At 45.2% G+C, this 14,876-nt stretch overlaps 1 protein-coding gene across 1 annotated transcript in view; it reads right to left on the bottom strand.

The window, feature by feature from the left end:
• Nucleotides 1–14,876, bottom strand: part of TUBGCP4 (tubulin gamma complex component 4) — a 164,657-nt gene that overhangs the window by 67,765 nt on the left and 82,016 nt on the right. The window contains exons 9-10 of the mRNA XM_063925919.1: nucleotides 12,951–13,075; nucleotides 4,367–4,417 (exon numbers count right to left, since the gene is read on the bottom strand). Coding sequence (XP_063781989.1) covers nucleotides 4,367–4,417; nucleotides 12,951–13,075 — 176 coding nt within the window. The remainder of the gene's footprint in view (nucleotides 1–4,366; nucleotides 4,418–12,950; nucleotides 13,076–14,876) is intronic.

The following is a 14,876-nucleotide window of genomic DNA, read 5'->3' on the forward strand; positions in this document are numbered from 1 at the left end:
ACTAGTCCTATCCATGCCCCTCATACTAATAGAACAAAATGTAAGTTGCTCATATCAATTCGAAAATACAATTCAGGTACGTGGAAGGGAGGGGGTAGTCTATGCTAGAAGTACATTGGGGATTAACCTCCGGTGTCCCCAAGCACACAAAGCTGTTTGGGATGTATACAGTTTAGATCATGATCTCAATTCGAAATCCCTTGGGTAATCTTAAAAATGACTTTTCTATTGCCTGGTATAGGCCATTGCAACAGTAGGTAAATTACTACTATAAAAAAAGAACACACCTATGAGATAAAACAGGTCTGCACCACCGCCTCAGGCATGGACTACTTTCTCTACAAATCAAACACAACAGACTTCTGGATGAAAAGACATTCTGAATTTTATAATACTCTCCTTACTTGAGGCAAAGTGGGCCAAGTTCGGCATGATACCATGCCTGCTTGGGCAGAACAATTCAACTTGGTTCAGGATGTCTTTTAGCAGGATATTCCACCTTGGAATGTGAATGGCAAAACTAGAATTATCTATCACACTGGACACTATCAGAACATAATACCACCACACAACCAGCGCACAAATCCTTCTATAAACAGATCAAGGGGTTGGGTCTTCTCATTCGGTGATTATGTGAATCAGTAGTCCTCAATACCTCAAGACAAAAACATATACATACATAGTGTGATACTGTAATTTTCTCAAATAAATGGGTATCTGTATTTAGGCGGTTACTCGTACCCCTTGTGATGGTCTACACATATGTAGACAAATTCAGCTTTTAAGGAACGAATGACACAAAGTAGGCCAATCTGGTCTCCTCCAGGGAACTTCTCTCCAGAAGATATCTCTCCCACAAATATGAAATCAAGAAGAAATCTCCATAGCGTAAAACCTTCAAATGATTTATTAAAACACAATGTGGGACAGACAACACCCCCTCTACTTGTTTATGTTGTGAGGTAAACTGGGTTGTAAATGCCCACTTAAATCTCTCATCATTCTTTTTTGTTTCTCTTTCCTTATATATTAAATCATTTCTATCAGTATTCTGGGCAATTTCAAGTGAATTAAGGACAGCTTTCTCATCGTACCCACAGGCTAAGAAATTTTCTTTCATCTCCCCCGCCTGTTCAATAAATACTGAAGACTCCGTGCAATTACGTCGTAATCTTTTGAATTGACCTATAGGTACGGATAGGCGGGTATAAATAGCCTGCTGTATGCTCATTTTCCATATGCCTTGAGGAAGATACTACGTATCGAAACGCGTTGGCAAGGAAGGTGACCAGACAGAGGGACCCCTACCCAGGATTTGGAGGTTGAGATCCAGGGACGCCTGCAACTCCTTATTCTATGCCCATATTGTCTACCTTTCAGAGTGGACAACACCATCTGGTAGGAGTCCCATCTTCTGCACTTTGGATTCTGTGTTTTAAATTGTGTGGGTACAGGGTTAGTCTGTCCCACATTGTGTTTTAATAAATCATTTGAAGGTTTTACGCTATGGAGATTTCTTCTTGATTTCATATTTGTGGGAGAGATATCTTCTGGAGAGAAGTTCCCTGGAGGAGACCAGATTGGCCTACTTTGTGTCATTCGTTCCTTAAAAGCTGAATTTGTCTACATATGTGTAGACCATCACAAGGGGTACGAGTAACCGCCTAAATACAGATACCCATTTATTTGAGAAAATTACAGTATCACACTATGTATGTATATGTTTTTGTCTTGAGGTATTGAGGACTACTGATTCACATAATCACCGAATGAGAAGACCCAACCCCTTGATCTGTTTATAGAAGGATTTGTGCGCTGGTTGTGTGGTGGTATTTTTTTCGATATTGCACTTGTTTGGGGTGTGGGTGTCACTCCTCCATTCACATATTAGCAGCCATTTCTGCGCAGTGCTGAAACTCCAATTTTTCAGAATACTATCAGAACATACCAGTTGAGTTGGTGGAGTATGAGGTATAAATATACATGATGCTGGATCGTGATAGATGAGAAGCCAGAAGGGAACAAAGCTAGAGTGCTGGAGCAGAGAGTTGGGCACACACAGAAAGAAGGATCCTCAGAGTAGCTATGTATAATAGACTTGCAAGTATATAATTTACGTTATTGTCTAAGTCGTCTAATTGTTTCCTGTTATGTTATTTATAATGAAGGAAGTATAAATGATTAGTGTCTATATCACCACTGTGTATATCTTATTCTGTATGATTTGATTTGCACGTAAATAAATATCAGATAATCAGGAGCTTGAATTCCAAGTCTGAACTCGCTTTGGAATCATAATTTTATAATTTATATGTATGAGAACTGCATACACATCAGCCAACTAGTTTGTAAGCTTGACATAATATATTTGCATATATATGAAAAACGTATATTAAGTGATATATATCAATATTAATAATTATATAAAATATACATATAATATTATTGGAGACTCCTTTTTCAATTATTGGCACCCCAGATATTAATATAATATAGATAGACAGACACTCACTCACTGATAATAGAAGGACCTGCGTGTCCTTGTAAACAAATGTAAAGAACCAGGTAATCTCCCAACGAGGGAGACAAACACAGGGAGCCTCTAAATCTCATCGCCAGGAACAGCATACATGAAATAAATGGATCCTGTAACCATTTATTTTATGCTGTTCCTGATGACGGGGATTAGAGTCCCGAAACGAAGTAAAATTTGGAATCTGTGTTTGTCTCCCTGGCTGGGAGATTACCTGGATCGATAGATAGATAGATAGATAGATAGATAGATAGATAGATAGATAGATAGAATATAATACAAGAATCCTCTATATATCAATGACTGTGGGTAATTATATCGCTGGGGGCTATCCAATTAGCCGCGATGCTGGCACTCATCAGGGGATTATATCATTTCATAATCCGCAATAAATGGCATGCCAGAGCCGCGACTACACATGGGATCAGTGTTTTCATGCGATCACAGGTCCAATTTCGGACGAGCTAAATAGCCTCTAATTGGTACAGCAATAATGACCATTGATTATTAGTCGCAATAACCACTCATTTTGATCGTCTGAAATGGCATCAGGGCTAATTGGATACCGCCCTAAGGCCCTTACAAAACAAACACATTTAAATGTACAGGGTTTCTATAATGTAAACTTGGAGCAAGTGTTTATTACAATAATAATAGGGTTTTCTTTTTAAATAAATACAACCAATAATAACTTATGAATGGCACAGGAATAGAACTGGCCCATATTCTAGGACATACAGATGTGTCCTCATATCTTGCCTCAATACGCCATGCAGCAGGAAATGCCTGGCAAGAGTTTGCCAGCAGCTCCCGGGAAGCTCTGCTAATGTCGGGCGTCTTTTTTTGATGAAAATATGTCTTATTTGCATCGCTATGTGACTAGGACGCACAAGCAGCTTATGCTGATTAAAATGATATGCAGTATGTCTATATTCAGTGTGCGACTGTGGCTGTATCTACATTTAAAATGCTACGCTACAGTGATTTCCAGGAAAACACTAACGTAGCATTTTTGTATGCATATACAGCTGTAGTCACACAATGAATATAGGCAAGCCGCCTATCATTTTAATCAGCATACGATGCGTGTATATCCTATTTGAAAAACAATGCAACTTAGACGCATTTACACAGAAAAAGTCACACATAAAGATGCCTGGTGCTACAGCATGGCATGACTAGAAGGGCTGTTTAATGTGACTGCAGCAAGGATGTATCTGAGGGTTCTCAAACTCGTCCTCAGGCCCCCAAACTGTGCATGTTTTCCAGGTCTCCTTACAGAATCGCAAGTGAAATCATTAGCTCCACCTGTGGATCTGTTAAAATGTGCCAGTGAGTAATGACTACACCTGTGCACCTTCTGGAGTCCGGAGGAACAGTTTGTGAACCTATACTCTATGATCAAGTATGTACATTTAGATTATATGATATCAGCAAATCATTGATGATGACCCAGGTATAGTTGTGGGATTTACAACTACAAGAAAATGTTTACCTAGTCAGTGCTCAAAGAGCAGCAATGATAAAGCAAATGTACATTCACTTATACTTAGAAGCAACTAATTAGAACACAGTGCATACTGTGCCACTGCAACTAAAATGTATTCTAGCATATTGGTTAATATACTGTACAGCCAGTTCTAGAACACTTCACAAATACTCACATGGTACATCCTATGCACATAGCAGGCACTCTTTTCTTACACCCATTATCCATCACATTCTCCATTTGTGCTTCATTAACCATTAGATGGAGAGGACAAACACAATGTTCCACTGGCAAGTGTCACGTCTGTGTACTCCCTAGGAAACATGCTAATTTTCACTCCTTACCTTTAACTGGCCTATTAAGTCAGACTCTTCTACCATGAGCTTCCATAAGTGCTAAAATGAAGAGCGCATGATATTAAAATAGGTTCTTAATTTATCCTTTCAAATGCAGATTTAGCAGAAAACTTAATAATCATTACGCTTCTGAGAAAAAAATAAGATTTTAAACCTACCGGTAAATCTTTTTCTCCTAGTCCGTAGAGGATGCTGGGGACTCCGTAAGGACCATGGGGTATAGACGGGCTCTGCAGGAGACATGGGCACTATAAAGAACTTTAGAATGGGTGTGCACTGGCTCCTCCCTCTATGCCCCTCCTCCAGACCTCAGTTAGAGAAACTGTGCCCAGAGGAGACGGACAGTACGAGGAAAGGATTTTATTAATCTCAGGGCAAGATTCATACCAGCCCACACCATCCACACCGTATAAACTGCAATATACGCAACCAGTTAACAGTATGAACACAAAACAGTATCAGCTAAAGACTGATCTCAACTGTAACATAACCCTTATGTAAGCAACAACTATATACAAGCCTTGCAGATTTAGTCCGCACTGGGACGGGCGCCCAGCATCCTCTACGGACTAGGAGAAAAAGATTTACCGCTAGGTTTAAAATCTTATTTTCTCTTACGTCCTAGAGGATGCTGGGGACTCTGTAAGGACCATGGGGTTTATACCAAAGCTCCAGACCGGGCGGGAGAGTGCGGACGACTCTGCAGCACCGACTGAGCAAACGCAAGGTCCTCATCAGCCAGGGTATCAAACTTATAGAACTTTGCAAAAGTGTTTGAACCTGACCAGGTAGCTGCTCAGCAAAGCTGTAAAGCCGAGACGCCTCGGGCAGCCGCCCAAGAAGAGGTCACCTTCCTAGTGGAATGGGCCTTTACCGAATTTTTTAACGGCAATCCTGCCGTAGAATGAGCCTGCTGAATCGTGTTACAGATCCAGCAAGCAATAGTCTGCTTCGAAGCAGGAGCGCCAACTTTGTTGGCTGCATACAGGACAAACAGTGCTTCTGTTTTCCTAACTCGAGCCGTCCTGGCTACATAGATTTTTAAGGCCCTGACTACATCCAGGGACTTGAAAACCTCCAAGTCACTCGTAGCCACAGGCACCACAATAGGTTGGTTCATATGAAATGAAGAAACCACCTTAGGCAAAAATTGAGGACGAGTCCTCAACTCTGCTCTATCCACATGGAAGGTCATATAGGGGCTCTTGTGAGAAAAGGCCGCCAATTCGGACACCCGCCTTGCAGATGCCAAGGCCAACAACATGACCACCTTCCAAGTGAGAAACTTCAATTAAACCGTTTGAAGAGGTTCAAACCAGTGAGACTTCAGGAACCGTAACACCACGTTAAGGTCCCAAGGTGCCACTGGGGGCACAAAAGGAGGCTGGATGTGCAGTACTCCCTTTACAAAAGTCTGGACATATGGGAGAGAAGCCAATTCCTTCTGAAAGAAAATAGATAGGGCCGAAATCTGTACCTTAATGGAGCCTAATTTTAGGCCCATATCCACTCCTGTCTGTAGAAAGTGGAGAAACCGGCCCAGATGGAAATCTTCCGTAGGAGCATTCTTGGCTTCACACCAAGAAACATACTTCCTCCAGATACGGTGATAATATTTTGCAGTCACTTCCTTCCTAGCCTTTATCAGAGTAGGAATGACTTCCTCCGGAATACCTTTCCTAGCTAGGATTCGGCGTTCAACCGCCATGCCGTCAAACGTAACCGCGGTAAGTCTTGGAACACGCAGGGCCCCTGCTGCAGCAGGTCCTGTCTGAGCGGCAGAGGCCATGGGTCCTCTGAGATCATTTCTTGAAGTTCTGGGTACCAAGCTCTTCTTGGCCAATCCGGAACCACGAGTATAGTTCTTACTCCTCTCCTTCTTATTATTCTCAGTACCTTGGGTATGAGAGGCAGAGGAGGACTACGAGTAAATAAGAATTTACTCACCGGTAATTCTATTTCTCGTAGTCCGTAGTGGATGCTGGGAACTCCGTAAGGACCATGGGAATAGCGGGCTCCGAAGGAGAATGGGCACTCTAAGAAAGAATTAGGACTACCTGGTGTGCACTGGCTCCTCCCTCTATGCCCCTCCTCCAGACCTCAGTTAGGGAAACTGTGCCCGGAAGAGCTGACACAATAAGGAAAGGATTTGGAATCCCGGGTAAGACTCATACCAGCCACACCAATCACACCGTACAACTCGTGATACTATACCCAGTGAACAGTATGAACAACAACTGAGCCTCTCGAATAGATGGCTCCAAACAATAACCCTTTAGTTAGGCAATAACTATATACAAGTATTGCAGACAATCCGCACTTGGGATGGGCGCCCAGCATCCACTACAGACTACGAGAAATAGAATTACCGGTGAGTAAATTCTTATTTTCTCTGACGTCCTAGTGGATGCTGGGAACTCCGTAAGGACCATGGGGATTATACCAAAGCTCCCAAACGGGCGGGAGAGTGCGGACGACTCTGCAGCACCGAATGAGCAAACTCAAGGTCCTCCTCAGCCAGGGTATCAAACTTGTAGAATTTTGCAAACGTGTTTGAACCCGACCAAGTAGCAGCTCGGCAAAGTTGTAAAGCCGAGACCCCTCGGGCAGCCGCCCAAGAAGAGCCCACCTTCCTCGTGGAATGGGCTTTTACAGATTTAGGATGTGCAATTTGAATCGTGCTACAGATCCAGCGAGCAATAGTCTGCTTTGTAGCAGGAGCACCCAGCTTGTTGGGTGCATACAGGATAAATAGCGAGTCAGTTTTTCTGACTCTAGCCGTCCTGGAAACATATATTTTCAGGGCCCTGACTACGTCCAGCAACTTGGAATCCTCCAAGTCCCGAGTAGCCGCAGGCACCACAATAGGTTGGTTCACATGAAAAGCTGATACCACCTTAGGAAGGAATTGGAAACGAGTCCTCAATTCCGCCCTATCCATATGAAAAATCAGATAAGGGCTTTTACATGACAAAGCCGCCAATTCTGATACACGCCTGGCCGACGCCAAGGCCAACAGCATGACCACCTTCCACGTGAGGAACTTTATCTCCACGGTTTTAATTGGCTCAAACCAATGCGACTTTAGGAAATCCAACACCACGTTGAGATCCCAAGGTGCCACTGGGGGCACAAAAAGGGGCTGAATATGCAGCACTCCCTTCACAAAAGTCTGAACTTCAGGCAGTGAAGCCAGTTCTTTTTGGAAGAAAATCGACAGAGCCGAAATCTGGACCTTAATGGAACCCAATTTTAGGCCCATAGTCACCCCTGACTGTAGGAAGTGCAGAAATCGACCTAGCTGAAATTCCTCCGTTGGGGCCTTTTCTTTTAGGATCCGGTGTTCAACCGCCATGCCGTCAAACGCAGCCGCGGTAAGTCTTGGAACAGACAGGGCCCCTGCTGCAGCAGGTCCTGTCTGAGCGGCAGAGGCCATGGGTCCTCTGAGATCATTTCTTGAAGTTCTGGGTACCAAGCTCTTCTTGGCCAATCCGGAACCACGAGTATAGTTCTTACTCCTCTCCTTCTTATTATTCTCAGTACCTTGGGTATGAGAGGCAGAGGAGGGAACACATAAACCGACTGGTACACCCACGGTGTCACTAGAGCGTCCACAGCTATCGCCTGAGGGTCCCTTGACCTGGCGCAATATCTTTTTAGTTTTTTGTTGAGGCGGGACGCCATCATGTCCACCTGTGGTCTTTCCCAACGGTTTACAATCATTTTGAAGATTTCTGGATGAAGTCCCCACTCTCCCGGGTGGAGGTCGTGTCTGCTGAGGAAGTCTGCTTCCCAGTTGTCCACTCCCGGAATGAACACTGCTGACAGTGCTATCACGTGATTTTCTGCCCATAGGAGAATCCTTGTGGCTTCTGCCATCGCCAACCTGCTTCTTGTGCCGCCCTGTCGGTTTACATGGGCTACCGCCGTGATGTTGTCTGACTGGATCAGCACCGGCTGGTGTTGAAGCAGGGGTCTTGCCTGACTTAGGGCATTGTAAATGGCCCTTAGTTCCAGAATATTTATGTGTAGGGAAGTCTCCTGGCTTGACCATAGTCCTTGGAAGTTTCTTCCCTGTGTGACTGCACCCCAGCCTCGAAGGCTGGCATCCGTGGTCACCAGGACCCAGTCCTGTATGCCAAATCTGCGGCCCTCTAGAAGATGAGCACTCTGCAGCCACCACAGCAGAGACACCCTGGTCCTTGGAGATAGGGTTATCAGCCGATGCCTCTGAAGATGCGATCCGGACCACTTGTCCAACAGATCCCACTGAAAGATCCTTGCATGGAACCTGCCAAATGGAATTGCTTCGTAGGAAGCTACCATCTTTCCCAGGACTCGCGTGCAGTGATGCACCGACACCTGTTTTGGTTTCAGGAGGTCTCTGACTAGAGATGACAACTCCTTGGCTTTCTCCTCCGGGAGAAACACTTTTTTCTGGTCTGTGTCCAGAACCATCCCCAAGAACAGTAGGCGCGTTGTAGGAACCAGCTGCGTCTTTGGAATATCAGTGTAGGAATGACTTCCTCCAGAATGCCCTTTTCCGAAGGAGTATCATCATTTCGGCCATTACCTTGGTAAATACCCTCGGTGCCGTGGACAGACCAAACGGCAACGTCTGGAATTGGTAATGACAGTCCTGTACCACAAATCTGAGGTACTCCTGGTGAGGAGGGTAAATGGGGACATGCAGGTAAGCATCCTTGATGTCCAGTGATACCATGTAATCCCCTTCGTCCAGGCTTGCAATAACCGCCCTGAGCGATTCCATTTTGAACTTGAACCTTCTTATATAAGTGTTCAAGGATTTCAAATTTAAAATGGGTCTCACCGAACCGTCCGGTTTCGGTACCACAAACATTGTGGAATAGTAACCCCGTCCTTGTTGAAGGAGGGGTACCTTGATTATCACCTGCTGAGAATACAGCTTGTGAATCGCCTCCAGCACTGCCTCCCTGTCTGGGGGAGCTGTTGGCAAGGCTGATTTGAGGAAACGGCGAGGGGGAGACGTCTCGAATTCCAGCTTGCACCCCTGAGATACCACTTGTAGAATCCAGGGATCCACCCGTGAGCGAGCCCACTGGTCGCTGAAGTTCCGGAGACGGGCCCCCACCGCACCTGGCTCCGCCTGTGGAGCCCCAGCGTCATGCGGTGGACCTAGAGGAAGCGGGAGAGGACTTTTGTTCTTGGGAAGTGGCTGTATGGTGCAGCTTTTTCCCTCTACCTCTGCCTCTGGGCAGAAAGGACGCGCCTTTAACCCGCTTGCCTTTCTGGGGCCGAAAGGACTGTACCTGATAATACGGTGCTTTCTTTGGCTGTGAGGGAACATGGGGTAAAAATGTCGACTTCCCAGCTGTTGCTGTGGAAACGAGGTCCGAGAGACCGCCCCCAAACAATTCCTCACCTTTGTAAGGCAAAACCTCCATGTGCCTTTTAGAATCTGCATCACCTGTCCACTGCCGAGTCCACAATCCTCTCCTGGCAGAAATGGACATTGCATTAATTCTAGATGCCAGCCGGCAAATATCCCTCTGTGCATCACTCATGTATAAGACTGCATCTTTAATATGCTCTATGGTTAGCAATATAGTGTCCCTGTCGAGGGTATCAATGTTATCAGACAGGGAATCTGACCACGCAGCAGCAGCACTGCACATCCATGCTGAAGCAATAGCCGGTCTCAGTATAATACCTGAGTGTGTATATACAGACTTCAGGATAGCCTCCTGTCTTCTATCCGCAGGCTCCTTTAAGGCGGCCGTATCCTGAGACGGTAGTGCCACCTTCTTTGACAAGTGTGTGAGCGCTTTATCCACCCTAGGGGATGTCTCCCAACGTATCCTGTCCTCTGGCGGGAAAGGGTACGCCATTAGCAACTTTTTAGAAATCACTAATTTCTTATCGGGGGAAGCCCACGCTTCTTCACACACTTCATTCAACTCATCAGATGGGGGAAAAACCACTGGTTGCTTTTTCTCCCCAAACATAATACCCTTTTTTGTGGTACCTGGGTTAATGTTGGAATGTACACTAGTCTCATCGTCGTCGACACTGGAGTCAGTATCCGTGTCGACATCTGTGTCAGCCATCTGAGGTAGTGGGCGTTTTTGAGCCCCTGATGGCTTTTGAGACGCCTGGGCAGGCACGGGCTGAGAAGCCGGCTGTCCCACATCTGCTATGTCGTCAAACCTTTTATGTAAGGAGTTGACACTGTCGCGTAATTCCTTCCACATATCCATCCACTCAGGTGTCGACCCCGCAGGGGGTGACATCACATTTATCGGCACCTGCTCCGCCTCCACATAAGCCTCCTCATCAAACATGTCGACACAGCCGTACCGACACACCGCACACACACAGGGAATGCTCTGACTGAGGACAGGACCCCACAAAGTCCTTTGGGGAGACAGAGAGAGAGTATGCCAGCACACACCACAGCGCTATATAATGCAGGGAGTTACACTACACAAGTGATTTACCCTATAGTCGCTATATATATATATATATATATATATATATAGTATTTGCGCCTAAATTTAGTGCCCCCCTCTCTTTTTTACCCTATTGAGCCTGGAAACTGCAGGGGAGAGCATGGGGAGCGTCCTTCCAGCGCAGCTGTGAGAGGAAATGGCGCCAGTGTGCTGAGGGAGATAGCCCCGCCCCTTTTTCGGCGGACTTCTCCCGCTTTTATAATAATAATGTGGCAGGGGTATTTTACACATATATAGCTTCTTAGGCTATATTATGTGTGATTAGCCACTTTAAGGTACTCAAATTGCTGCCCAGGGCACCCCCCCCCCCCAGCGCCCTGCACCCATCAGTGACCGGAGTATGTGGTGTGCACAGGGAGCAATGGCGCACAGCTGCAGTGCTGTGCGCTACCTTAATGAAGACCGGAGTCTTCAGCCGCCGATTTCCGTGAAGATCTTCATGCTTCTGGCTCTGCAAGGGGGGCGGCGGCGCGGCTCCGGGACCGGACGACCGAGGCTGGGCCTATGTTCGATCCCTCTGGAGCTAATGGTGTCCAGTAGCCTAGAAGCCCAAGCTAGCTGCAAGCAGGTAGGTTCACTTCTCTCCCCTAAGTCCCTCGTTGCAGTGAGTCTGTTGCCAGCAGATCTCACTGAAAATAAAAAACCTAATAAATACTTTCTTTACTAGAAGCTCAGGAGAGCCACTAGTGTGCAACCAGCTCGAGCCGGGCACAGATTCTAACTGAGGTCTGGAGGAGGGGCATAGAGGGAGGAGCCAGTGCACACCAGGTAGTCCTAATTCTTTCTTAGAGTGCCCAGTCTCCTTCGGAGCCCGCTATTCCCATGGTCCTTACGGAGTTCCCAGCATCCACTAGGACGTCAGAGAAACACCTGCAATCATATACTGAAGAATCACCTGAGGAAATACTTAAGCTGGGTACACACCTTGTCGACTTGACAGCAGATTCGCCGTTGCACCAACAAAGCAGCCGATGCAGGTAAACAGACACTTACTAATCAGACGCTCGATGTGTTGTCCGCACGTCAAAGCTAGGCGAGCATTTGAATTTGCCTGTCCAGCAGTGAAGTCAGTCCCCGCAGCAAGCATACAGGCAGACCTCCTGTACAGGCAGCCAGATGTCAGATATATCTTCAGTTATATCAGCCCTCGGCTGTGCTGCACAGTCGACGCAATATGTCTGTGAACAAACATATCGTGTGTACACACCTAACAGTCACCTCGCGATACATCAGTTGTTGGCTCGAACAGCCTAGTGTGTACCCAGCTATACCTAAACATGGTCTTGCTGTACTCAACCAATTACAACCTGCCTTTGTTCTGCCACCCCAGTTACAGTATAAGGGCTCGCAAGCATATTATATACACAAATCTTTATATAGAACCATTATGGTTGAGTGAGGTCCTATGTGTTATAGCTTATCAGAGACAAAACTATCAGTTACTGACTGACTCATTCTAAAAGATCTACATATGCCATATATAATTTCACTTGTGATTTCATATTGGAAACAAACTTTGTTAGTGAAATCTCAGGACAGGTTTCAGAACCATCTATATAGACCAGTGGTTCCCAAACTTTTTTGAAACAAGGTGCCCTAGAGTATCAGAATTTTTTTCACGGCACCCCTAGGCCAAAAGTTTCTTATTGAGAAATTCAGAAAAAAATATTAAATTAAGTAAACTGTATTTATATGTCATCCTAAGGGTCAGTTATTTGGCGAGTTACAGGATTTGCTTCGGTTTGTCCACATATTTTATGATTGGAAGACAGCAGCACTGGTTTTGTCTATTACACTGACCATAAATAGTTTGAATTGGTCCTGAATCACCAACCCAGGGCACCCCTGTTAAGAGTCCTGAGGCACCCCAGGGTACCTAGGCACACAGATTGAGAAACACTGGTAAAGACACTTCTAAAATGCCAATCTCCTGCTCCCTATTTAAAACAAAGTTGTACTTTATGTTTCCAGTCAATCTCTTCAGTACATGGAACACTACACACATCTGACATATTTCTAGTTAGTCAGCATACCCCTGAAGCCATTCTGCCATCACAAGCCTTCATACAACTGGTGCTTACCTCTGCCACAGTACTTCTGATCCTATCAAGTACAGACTCGAAATCCACCAAACTAAACAGAGGCTGCTGCTTCAACCTATGTAACTCTGCAGCAAATATATCTTCCTGGTTTTTCAGTATAGAACCTGATAGCGAGACAGCAGAAAAAGCATGTTATTTTATATAGTTCTGAAGAGGAAAAACCCTGACTATGGTTTATTATGTAAGACTATTTTAATTTCTAAAATGCTTTAAAAGAAGCACACATGAAAATATGCACACTCTCAAGTATTTAGCACTGAACAACATACATGGGGGGAATTTAATTGCCGGCGAAGGGAGCAAATGCAGTTGCCGCAGCGATTAAACACTAGAAACGAAACCCATTCTCGCACCCTTCACCAAGGTGGCCGATTTGCACAAAAGGATTTGAGAAAAATCGAACTCACTCCCCCAACCCCATGGTGCTTAACATGTAACCATAAAAATGAATAAATAAACTATTATGTACAGCACAGGTTCTCAAACTCGGTCCTCAGGACCCCACACAGTCCAGGTTTTGCAGGTCACCTGTAGATTTCTAAAATGTGACAGTTGGTGATACACCGTGCAGCTGCTGGGTGACATGGAAAACGTGAACCGTGTGGGGTCCTGAGGACCGAGTTTGAGAACCACTGATGTACAGTAAACTCTTAAATCTATTTATAAACAAGTATTAATAAATGCATGTTATACTGTATGTATGAATGGATAGAAAGTAGTGTCTATTAGCAATATTAGATGACTTGTACATTTGGTAGAAATGTATGAAAGCAACAGGCAATTCTCCGGGGTTGTTTCTTGTATGTTGCAAAACAATTTGCGCTTAGTATTTCAGGAATGGAGGATGTGCTACATCAGTGATATTTCTGGAGTTCCGGTACTTGTTACTTGTTAGTGGTGTATGCAGTATTTCTAGCTTACACTGGATGTTGGGCCTAAAGCTAAGTACACACTATACGATGTAACAAACGATGCGACGGTTGTACCAATTTCACTAATTCCCAGAACACAAGATATAGGGGGTATACACTATGAAATCTCTCTATATATGGAGCCGTCGTGCTGCATCCAATTTAGTGTTTCTCCTGTACAGCATGTGCGGTTGTGCGGACACACTACACAATGTACACCACATCTTTCATTCCATCATTTCATATAAGGGCAGCACATCAGTTGGGACAATGCAAAGAACAATGGATTAGTGTACATGCTATAAAATGGTCCATCCATTCCATGTTGGGACGATATACTGGACAATCGATCTTATAGTGTGTGCCCAGCCTAACTCTCCCCTTTTTCCCCAAATACAATTTTCCTCAGGTATAGTAGAACACTGCATTCCTTACAAGTATAATAAAGATATCCACCAGAGTAAGGCAGGAACACTGCATATATCACAAGTACCTAAAACTTTTCCCTCCTCCCACAGGAACCCCATTCCTCGATGTGCCACGGTACCAAGGAACCTGCTGTGTGGGGGCTTCTGAAAGAAATGTTGTCATTCTAGGGGCCTAATTCAGAGATGAACTCAAACCTGATGGTTTACTTACATTGCTGATGTTTGTCTAACTGCACATGTGCAGGACCTGTACTATGCAAGTGCGGATCAGGTCCTGCGCTGGATGTAGTGCAGCTGCAGGCCTCTGGCGAGTGACAGTCTGCAGCCATTCGGCGGCAGCGATGGGGAGCATTTTAGAAAATGCGCGGTGTCAGCCCTGCTTTGTAGGTGTGCAGAGACCAGGGTCTGAGTTTTCTGACACTTCACTGCCCACAGCAGCGCAAATACACTGGTCATCCTCGGTAACTGAGGGTTACTCAGATGACCAATTTACATGCAGATGATCAGATGCTGTGTCCTTGAACACAGCAGCGGATCAGAGAAGCCGTCAGGAGGCGTCTATTAAC

This window comes from Pseudophryne corroboree, chromosome 6 (genome assembly GCF_028390025.1).
Source record: "Pseudophryne corroboree isolate aPseCor3 chromosome 6, aPseCor3.hap2, whole genome shotgun sequence".
In the NCBI taxonomy this organism is placed as follows: Eukaryota; Metazoa; Chordata; class Amphibia; order Anura; family Myobatrachidae; genus Pseudophryne; species Pseudophryne corroboree.